The 10,697-nt window shown below is 42.4% G+C and overlaps 1 protein-coding gene across 2 annotated transcripts; it reads right to left on the bottom strand.

Annotated features, from left to right (window-relative positions):
• Positions 1 to 165: 165 nt before the first annotated feature.
• On the bottom strand, positions 166 to 10,691 carry POLR3F (RNA polymerase III subunit F). Of its 2 annotated transcripts, none has more exons than XM_042814513.1 (9): positions 10,585 to 10,691; positions 10,118 to 10,235; positions 9,276 to 9,343; positions 8,218 to 8,285; positions 7,403 to 7,515; positions 6,127 to 6,270; positions 5,264 to 5,371; positions 4,475 to 4,666; positions 166 to 384 (listed from the first exon to the last, which is right to left on the bottom strand). In XM_042814513.1, the coding sequence occupies exons 1-9, from the start codon at positions 10,674 to 10,676 to the stop codon at positions 274 to 276; spliced, it is 1,014 nt and encodes a 337-aa protein (XP_042670447.1). In that variant the 5' UTR covers positions 10,677 to 10,691; the 3' UTR covers positions 166 to 273. The 2 variants fall into 2 exon arrangements, with proteins under 2 accessions (XP_042670447.1, XP_042670454.1); XM_042814520.1 differs by lacking the exon at positions 166 to 384 and adding an exon at positions 3,230 to 3,840.
• Between the last annotated feature and the right edge of the window lie 6 nt (positions 10,692 to 10,697).

The following is a 10,697-nucleotide window of genomic DNA, read 5'->3' as shown; positions in this document are numbered from 1 at the left end:
CATATGCACTTCCATAACAGACGCCATTGTGTCAGACTGCCCTTGTGCTGCCATCACACAGCAACAACATGTAACGGGATACTGATGGGAAGGTTCAACCTCTACCACCATAACATCATCTGCCTCTGATTTTGTGGACCAAAATATAAGACAGAAGGCATTACATTCAGAGCAATCCTCATATTTTATATGCAGCCCAAGACAACTCCCCTTCACTCCACGAGGCCCAGGCAAGCTAACTGGTTGGACACCCACAGCCTAAGAGCTCTCTTTTCAGAGTCTCAGAACAGCCATACCCGGGTGAGGCAGAAGATGGCACTCAAACAGCATCAGGTAAACAACCATTGCTCCACCAGTCCCACAGAGGTAAGAGGTGTAAGCGGACTAAAATGAAAAAAAGAAAAAAGGGAAATCTAAATAGCCAATCAACCAGAGTTTTCACTATCAAAGCTTTAAGTTTGCCATTAACGTCTTAAACTTTGGACTGCAAAGGCTAGGCACGTTAAACAGTACCTGTGAGCTGTACTTTCTCTCCATTCACAGTACAGCCTGACACTGCAGTTAATGCTCCTGGAAACATTAAACATTTACATTTCATACCACATCGTAAAGGGGGCAGCTTTGCCAGGTAGGAAAGAAAACTGAAGGAAGTCAGGAAGGAAAAAAAGATTGAACTTATTAATGTTACCTTTTTATATTTATTCTCTTTTTGAACAAGGTGATAGGCCACGGAGGTTCATGAAGATCCAGAATGACAGAAAGATCATCCCTCTCAATGAAACAGATCATACAAGCTCCTATTTTACAAATAGCAAATAGCAAATAAAAATAGCAAATCGCTTCACTTTTCCCTATAGGTAGATTTTTTTTCTAAATTTAAGACGTCTTGTTACAGCTGCAACACTGTGAAATAACTTTGTGGACCACAAAGGTGAGGCCATCTAAACCAGATGAAGCCAGTACAAATGAAACAGAATTGAGAGGGCTTAATAGGCCAGCTCTCCACTCCTTACAGCCATTCCCAGAGAATAGGCAATAGGCCCTGTCTCCTTTTTCTCACTGCCAGTAAATATGGCCATACTGCATGAAGCGACACACTTGCACGATGTATCATTTCCATGAAAGCTGTCTTCTAGCTGAGGCAGAGCACAAACAATTTACATTATTTCTGCTGCTGCAGGATGCAGACTGTTGTGTTAGGTTGCCTTCATAAGAGGCAATCTCAGCCTCACACCTCAGTGAAATTATCTTCAGCCACATAACAGATGCCTGAAGCTGAGGTTAAGGGCAGTGAAGCAAGCAGCAGTTTTCTCAGGCTTCAGTGTGCTACATGGTTAAAGGCAGCAGAGAAAGAACAAACACCTCATAATTTCACCCCCCACTTTGTGACAACACTTCTTCCTCTGTAGAAAGAGATGTATCCCTGTCACCTCAAGAAACAATGCTGCCAATAAAAGAAACAGCCAGCTGTGGGTGCACACACTAGCTAACACCACCAAACTTGTTCCCATTCCGTTCTAGAAGCCTATCCTCCAGAATTCTGTCTATACTAGCCAATTGCTTACTACTTGGAGTCAGAATTCCTTGCTCGACGAAAATTCAGTTGCAGAAGCGCTTGGCCACCACCCTCCTCAAAAATGTCCTGAAGGGCTTATTTTCAGACAGAGTTCTGAAAACAGACAGATGCAACAGGTCCACTATTGCGATCAACCCCACTAGTGGTTTCCAATGAGTGCTGGGAGGCCATCACAAAGATAAAGTAGTTGGGTAGACATCCTGCAAAGCTAAGCCAGAGGCAGCAAGTTGTACTGAGACTGGGCTCTCGCAACAGAGTTAACATATCTACACTGCTCTGCCCACTAGTACTTGAGCCCAGCCCTCTGTTATTGTGGATGGTGGAGAGGTGACTGTACCATATATGCACAATATTCTCATTTATGAAAATGAGCTGACTTTTCAAGATATTGCTTGATTACAGGACAAGGAAGAGGTGACATAATTAATTTCCGTAACTGTTCGTTCAAAAGCCTGTTTACTTTCAAAGCAGGATTTGAACACACATTTCCAAAGACAGTATCATACCCCTAATGCTGCCAGATAACAGTCAGAAAATTGTATCTAGCTGCCTCAAAGAATAAGTCCATGTTCCAGCATGTCTTTGGCCACCATGAAAGGGCAATAGGCTTATGAAAACAGTTAATACATCATGGCCAATTCATGAGTCTAGAGATGCACAGAGAAGGAGCATATCAGGCTATGCTCAAAAGAAGCACAAATTCACCTGCATTAGAAATAGTGTGGCCAGCAAGAGCAGAGAGGTAATCACCCCCCTGTATTCAGTACTGGTGAGGCCGCACCTCGAGTGCTGTGTTCAGTTTTGGTCCCCTCACTACAAGAAAGACATTAAGGCACTGGAATGTGTTCAGAGAAGGGCAACAAAACCGGTGAGGGGTCTGGAGCACAAGTCTTATGAGGTGCGGCTGATGGAGCTGGGATTGTTCAGTCTGGAGGAGGCTCAGGGGTGACCTCACTGCACTCTACAACTGCTGAAGGGAGGTTGTGGTGAGGAGGGGTTTGGCCTCTTCTCCCAGGCAACGAGCAGGACAATAGGAAATGGCCACAAGTTGTGCCAGAGGAGGTTTAGGTTGGACACGAAGAAAAACTTTTTCTCTCAGAGAGTGGTCAGGCACTGGAATGGCCTGCCAAGGGAGGTGGTGGAGTTGCCGTCCCTGGCAGTGTTCAAGAGGCGCCTGGAGGAGGAGCTGTGAGATCTGGTTTAGTATCAGTGGTAATGGGATGACAGTTGGACTAGATGATCTTGTAAGTCCTTTCCAATCTTGTGATTCTGTGATTTTATGAAATTGGCTCTACATCACAGGAAGATGAGACTATGCTTTTTGACAGTATGCCACTATCATGCCTTCTTCAGATCACAAACCGTATTTTTGTACAAACAGCTGTCACTGGTACTTTTTGTAATCCTCAGGGCATAAAGACAGCCTATAAAATTTTTCACTGTACCTGGTTACCAGGACAGAAGAGCTGTTTCTCATCTGGAAAACAAATCTTCCCAGAATACTTACATTCAGAATTTCAGCTGACATTTATGCCCACGATGCAGCTGCCAGAACACAGAGCACTGATTAGATAATCCTGTAGCTGTCACACAGTAAATGCAACAGAAATATCACCAGACCCTGACAGCAGCGGAGAAAATGAAGCACAAAAATAGATAAGAAAAAAAAAATCAAATACAGTTTTAATCATAAATTATAGTAGGTAAGAATGATGGTAAAGAATCATTGATTTCTATTTCACATAGGGGAAAAAAGTGTCAGCTTTAGGACTTAAGCTCCCACCAGCGCTGTCTGAAAGCAAAGTTCAGGATCTAATTCTTGGCAATGCTCAACAGCAAGTTTTTCTGATCAGCCGATGACTTATTTTCTTTCAAAGTGCCTGCTGAGTACTCAACACAATCCTTAAGTGTGATGCATCACCACACAGCTGTTCTGTGGCACTTCTCAAGTCACGCACCCACATTTTGTACAAGATGGGATCTATGTTTTCACTTCAGCCTTGATCTTCAGTGCTGGTTTGATTTTCAGTCCATTTACAGGACTGCTCACACAAACTAATGATGCAGCATTAAGTTTACTTAAAAAAGGCAAAGGAACTTCACATCTTGAAGTTGCTCACAAATTTAGAAGCTGCTTTGTCATCTTAGCTGTGAAGAATGGATCGAGTTTACAGATTTCTTTCACTCTAAAACTCCAGCCATTCTGTCATATAAATACAGTTAGATGGAGAAATCTCACCACCTTCATGGCAATCATCAAAAACCTGGGAAAGAAAGACCTGTGTCAGTACAGTAACTGTATACAGCAAGCATGAGTTCACTACAAGTAGCACACCTCGTGACTCTTTCTCTATTCAAGTAGAAAAGCAGTAGTCTAGCTAAGAACAAAGTCTAGGAAGTTCAGTGCCAGCTCTGAGGAAGAGCAACGTGAGCACAAGAAAGCAAAACAGATCCCACTGTCATAAATGATGCAACAGACACATCTGGCAAATTTTACCTATGAATCAACTCATGATCTTTGCAGAAGAGGCCAAATGCTAGGCAGATGTAAGTTAGCTTTTTAAAAAAAGACATAAATAGGCAAAGAACACAAGGTCAGATAATAAAAAGCTATATTTTAGAACAGGTTGAATTTGAAAGCACTCTGTAACACACAGTAAAGGAAAGAGTCAGCATGTAAGTGAGAAATCATGGAAATGGCCTGGACCAAAGGCTCTGCCCCGTACACCATAGTTAAAGCATCACCAATGATGATCATGAGCATCACGAGCATACTTGGCTTAGAAACCCACAAGAATCACTCACAGGCATAACCTTCATTCACACCAGCTGCACGTTCTGGATACAGCCCTTTAGATGGTCACACACCACTATTCATGTACAGAATTTGTTACTTACTGGACAGAGTCCGCAGGGCGTCCTGACTAATCCAGTGGGTTGTATGAGAGGACTAACAGCTCTGTACAACTTCATCTGTCCATCCACACTGCCTACTGTCCCTTCCTTGGCAGCAATAATAGTCATCTCCACTTTTCCATCGTATATTAGTGTATTTAAAATGGTTTCAATGTCTTCCATAGACAATTCTACCTAAGAAACAATTTGTAAAATAAATATAGGGAAGACATATGCCACTAAGTTCTGCAATGGGGAAACAAGAGCAACCCCCCACAAGTAACAAATGCTTAGAGAAGCCCTTCTAATTTGTCCCAGATGCAGGTACAGCTCTCACTGGGCACCTGATCAGGTTGTGTAGATACAAAAAGAAAAGCGAACAAACGCCTTCCCTCCCAAGACTTTTTGGGTTGCATTAGCCTTGACTAGCCCAAAAGAATTTTCCTATGCACCTCAGGCATCTACATTATCTTAGCATGATGTATTTCTCATCGTACAACAAAAAAGTTGTGGAAAAAAAAAAAAGACAAGAATACCAAAGCCTGTTGGTGGTGACCAACAATGGCCTCAGGCTGCGAAAGCTCCAACGTGTCTTTGAAAACCCACACGCACGGGCTATCCTCGAATCCCATACAGCACCACTGGCAATCCTCAAGAAGCAACAAAGCAGCCAAGTCCACCTCCACTGCAGTAACTGCAGGGAACTGGAGCACTCACCAAACTTGCAGGACCTAGCTCCTATAGCTAGTCATATACTGACAATTCTGGGCAGAAAGATTAATTTATGCTGACCTTACTGATACCCAGCTCACAGATGTATTTCCACACCTCATGGGAGGAGGCGAATGAGCTGTTCCTCTGTATCATGGGGTTCTGTTTGCTCTCTCGAGCTGCTTCTGCCTGAGGAAAAAAACAGAAAGACATGTTGTAGTCAGCACTCACTGCCAGGGCTTTCTTCACAGCTCAGTTCTGGGCAGAGAGCAAAGCGTTGTTTTGCAAACCATTTCTGAGACATGTTGGTTGTTGTTTTTTTTTTTTTAAATCATTTAAAATTATGTCCTCAGGACTGATGTAAGCGAGATAACGAAGTGCACATCCAAACGTAACTTTACACTGAATATGACACAAAATTTACACAGTAATTTATATTGATATGAAGGAATATCTGCATTTTTGTTCTCTTGGCAAAAAAAAGAAAGTGTTTCTGCTGTAGCTGGTGTTGCTTAAAATATTTTTAATGAAACAGAAAAATGCTGCCATCTGTTTAGTGTAGAACAGATTTAGGTAGTAAATCTGTGTAAATAGTCAATCTAGTAAATAGTGTAGAGGGCTTTTCCCTCAGCCATACTAGAGGAGATTGTCTTCCAGGCAGAGCTGACTGCCTGGTGCCTTTTACCCTCTCAGAAATGAGAGCTTTGAGAAAAAAAAAGAAAGTGACTTTTGCTGTTGTTTTTTCTTTTGGTCCTGTGCCTTTGCTGCCTAGCTTGTCATTGCAGTTTGGAGAAGGAAGATTCCACCCACTGTGAAGGGTACAAAACAGTGTAACGCTTACAGAAAGCACCATGGGAAACTTAAGCCTCGTCTGTCACTGACTTTAGAAATAAAAGAATTACTTGCAAATACAGATGGAGGATCGATTTAGTAGTGGCTCTCACCTTACTCTGTAGAAATTTAAAACACTGCTGATTTAACACCTCCACAAATTCAGACTCAAAGTCTTGGTCACTGTACCAGGCCCCACCGGTCACTGATCGGTCAGGCTGCAGGTTATACAGCATATACACCTTCTTCTTGGATGCCTGGTAGAGAAAGCACAGAGCTCTGAATAGATGAAAGTAAAGTCTAAGGCACAGTAATGATAGCTTGAGTCACCTGGATTGATGTGTACAACTCCTACATTAGATGGACATACAGAGAAGATTTATACATTGCTATATGCAACAGGCTCTGCAACAAGACAGGACCTGAGCTGAAAACCAGAAGAGTGCCCAAATAATATGCACATGCCAATGATTTGCAATTAAGCAGGTAAGGCAGAGCAGGATGCTGCATAAGCATTACAACAGAATGACAAAAGTACTGAAAAGAATAGCCCTGTTCTGGTATGTGGACTATTTGCATGTAAGATATGAAAGTGCTTGAGTAACTGGAACAAAATAGAATAACCAAGACTAAGAATCAAATGTTTTAACACTTTTCAGACAACAGATATCCAGTATTGATCAGATAACTGAAGGCTGCTCAGGGATCTTCAGAGAAGAACCACTTTACAATGGCACCTGCAGGTATGTAACTGTATCACTGCTACCATACACAGCTACAAATGCTTAAGTATTGGTTTAAGAGATACCACCTTCTGGTACAAACATAGCAGAACTGGGACCCAGGGAGACAAAGTACTCATAAGCAGGTTGCTGATTTAGATGGAAACAGTGGATGAAGATGGTAGGTAGATGGTGGAAAACCCAGCCAAGAAACAGAAAAGAATTCAGTACAAACACAAGTCAGCAATCAACAGAGGGAGGATGTGCAGATGGCAGGAGCGTGGATGCCTGCAGACAGCAGAGCTGCTGACCTATAAACCTAAAAGCCCACTGGGATGCTGGAAGCAAAAGTTTCAAACAACCCAGGCTCTTGAGTAGGTTTTATGTCCTCAAGAATGCATATGGAACAGCAGAGAAAAGGGAACAGAACCATGACAACAGTTTCGTCTAATTAAGAGCACCGAAGCTGTTGATTTGATAATAATGGTATGTCATTAACAGTAGTGTGAACAGTAATAGAGCAGCATATTAGCAGTGATGTATTTATTACTTACATTATTAATTCTTCTGCTAGTAATATGTTTATTATTTATTAAATTATTTATTAAACACAGCATGTAGCAAACATTTGAAAATGTTAAAAAAAAACAAGTCACAAACTACTCACTGCCACAGATTTAACTGCTTTAATTAGTTTCTTGCTTTCCAAGTTTTTCAATATCTTGTTGATCTCCGTTAAAGGCAAATTACTTTTGTATCTAATGTCCCTGCTCCAAATACCTGTTTAAAAAGCACAGAAATGAACAGAAATGAATTATGAGAAGCAGGTATTTTTTTCTCTCAGCCAAAGGATGCATCTCCAATCCTACCACCCTCAGCAAAAGGGAGGGAAGGGGAAAAAGAGGACAAAATAAAAATCACCTGATAAAACAGAAGAAAAAGCTCACACCACAGTCACCATCTCCACCTCTGGGAGCTCTTATACATACACCTCATTTGGCCTCACAGAATTGTTCTTGCACATTTAGTATCCATGCTCGCTTTAAACATTACAGCTACTTCTACCAGCTCTCTCTCAACAGGAGTGCAGAGATTCCTAAGAAAGCCTTGTTACTAGCAGTGGTTTCTGCTGTTAGTGCAGTTACTAAATCCAGCAGAGATATAATGTTGTCTTTTCAGTAATGAGTGTTTGTACAGATTCCTCTGTTTCACAGTCCCATAAATAAGCCATAATTCATATTCTAAAACTTCATATTTCAAAAGAGGTCCCAACAGGTCAGACCACAGAATTTGTTATTTTAATAGAAAAATATGTCTTCCTTTGTTTTTAATAAGCAGACACATGGAACATCAGCTACAGAGTTGTTAAGTGTACTCTTCATTTTATATCTGTACTGCCTGGACAAGAATTTAAAAGTTTGGATGGAAAAAGTTCCATAAACAAAGTTACTACCATTCACCATTATAATTTATTTAAACTACCTTTGTTGCCTGCATCTTCTATAATTTGGTAAACCAGCTTCTCTTGATTGTCAGAGCCTTTCATTTTACTGTGGAGTAGAACAGACAACGGGATTCTTTTTTAAAGTCTGAAAGAGGGTGGATTTATTTTAAAGCAAAAACAAATTCAATGAAAAAAAACCACAACGCACAAAGGAAGAAAGAAGCCCTACACAATAAACCAGCCACTGGCAAATAAAATACATGACACCAAATCTCTCTGGATCATTCTGAGCTTGCCAGTGAGAAGCCACAGTAAAGAGAAAACAGCACAGTTGAAAAAAAAAAATAATATTAGTAATTAAAAATGAGGGTAAGCAGGATTCACTCAACTTCTCTTAACAATGAGAAATTTGGAGTCATATATTAACACAACTGCGTAAGGTCAAACAGCGCATAACTCAGGATCAACTGTCCTAACAAGGGGACAGCAGAGTGCTCCAAGCTCCACAACGTGCCTTTTCACTGGTCTGAGACTTCACTAAGCCTGAACTCAGGAATCTTTTTCTACTGCATTGGAAAGAGAAGTTGAGGTGCGTGCACAGAAGATAATTTTGAAGGCCGTTTCTTTCTAGAAGTAAATCCTGGCATCTCCTACTCAGATTCACATAGGCATCACAAAACATGACTTCTTTGAAGGTACATTTTAATAAATCAAATAAAGAGCATCAACAACAGATCAAGTGGTCTTCTGGAACTGTTGTAAGTGCTGAGGAAGACCACAGAACTAGTTGTAGATGCTGTGGCCAAGCTGCAGCTGGGTTTCATCTGAGCATACACATCTGCTCACACAGATCACTTTGCCAGATGAAGAATTCTGCTAGCAATTTACAGCTGGAGCCTCACGGTAGCCTCTGTGCAGCAGAAATCATAGAACAGTTTTCAGGATTGACTCAGGGGAATTAAGCGTATCAAGCAATTAAATTCTGTAACCTCCTTATCACAGAGCCCACCTTAAATTCCTTACTGCAATCCCAACAATGCTGCACGTCAGTTGCACAACTGTGTCCAAGTATTTATTCCATAAGCACAAGGCTTACCTTGCATTTTGAGACTCTTTGATTCTATACAGGAGACCTGAACTGCTCCTGAGAAGGTCCAGTTGCCCCTGTGGGAAATAGGCACAGCACATTAACTTTCCTTCTAACTGCTTGTTTTCAGAACGTGGCAAAAAATCTCAACTTGCAAAGAAAATACATTTACTTTCTATCAGCTGAATAAAGAAAAGAGAAAAACAACACTTCTAACTGCTAGACACAACAGTATCCTTGAGGATATTATCTTTCCCCTATGACCATCCATTTATCATTAGCTATCAGAAATAACAAATACAGTTCCAGCCTCTTCCCACAACATTGGTGCACTTCCCATTGTTTCTCCTAACTTTCACCTTGTACAAGGGACATCGAGCTCTTGTATACTTCCCACCAAAGTGCTCATTTGCACCCAGATATCAAGTGAGAGCTCTATTGGACAAGAACATTAAACAATTCTGATTTCCAGTGGAAGAGATGGGGGTTCTTATTTTGTTGGTTATGTTCTCAGTTTTGTAGAGATCACCAGAAAACTGCCAGCCAGGTTTGAGAATGCCTCACAGAAGCCAATTATTCACACAACAGATGTTAACTTTGTATTACAGAATGGAATCAGTACATTCTGAGATATATTTTAACAGGTTATGGTGAGCGATACAAGTGGTCATGGTGATCACAAGTGGTTATGAGAACCAAAATTAAGCTGCGAAAACTGCCCCAATTATGGCAAATGACACAAAATCCAAGATGAACTTCCTAGTCCTGCCGGGCTGGGTGCTACCATGCAGCCCACTGACATCGAGAGAGCCTCAGGCTGAAGCAACGCGAGGGAGTGGGGAGCACCCTACCATGGAGAGCAGCCTGTTGATGGCCATGGCTCGCTGCTGGGCCTCCATGTGGGGCATGTCATTTTGGATCACCTGGTCCGTGATGCCGTGAGGGAACTGGTGGCACAGCTCGATGATCCTGGGAAAGGAGAGAAGCAGTTTGGGAACCAAAGACTGCTGCGCCTCAAACCAGTCCCTTGAAAGGTTATCAGAGCCGGGACGGAAGGAAAAGAACAGCCCAGAAGAAGTAAGGACGAACCGCTTCTCAGCCACTGCCAATGAGGAGACACAGCGCCCGGCCCCGCTTCCTACCAAGACGCCTCTCCACCTCATGGAGAAACGGCCTCAGCTCTTCCTGACAGCGCTGCTGCTCCACTTAACTATTAGCCTCTTCTCAACAACAACGCACCGAGCCCCGCCGCTCCCCGCTTCCCCAGCACCACGAAGCCTCTCCCGAGCACAGAGGGCCGAGGCCCGGCCCAGCGCACCTGCTCTCTATGTCCACGGGGTCGGGAACCTCCGGCTTCACCTTTACCTCCGCCATAACGGCGGACTCGGCTGCGCGGGGAGATGACGTCATGGGGGCGCGGCGAGGACCCGT

The sequence above is a fragment of the Centrocercus urophasianus genome, unplaced genomic scaffold, assembly GCF_019232065.1.
Source record: "Centrocercus urophasianus isolate 14NV4802_14NV808 unplaced genomic scaffold, USGS_Curo_1.0 seq_10, whole genome shotgun sequence".
Lineage (NCBI taxonomy): Eukaryota > Metazoa > Chordata > Aves > Galliformes > Phasianidae > Centrocercus > Centrocercus urophasianus.
This window is presented reverse-complemented; position numbering and strand designations above follow the sequence as displayed.

Excerpts from the sequence above, each read along its gene's own strand:
- POLR3F (XM_042814513.1), bottom strand. The coding sequence starts at position 10,676 with ATGACGTCATCTCCCCGCGCAGCCGAGTCCGCCGTTATGGCGGAGGTA. Across the intron at positions 8,286-9,275 it reads AAAGAGTCTCAAAATGCAAG|TAAAATGAAAGGCTCTGACA; the intron begins GTAAGCCTTGTG and ends TCTACTCCACAG. Across the intron at positions 4,667-5,263 it reads GTGAGCTGGGTATCAGTAAG|GTAGAATTGTCTATGGAAGA; the intron begins GTCAGCATAAAT and ends ATTGTTTCTTAG.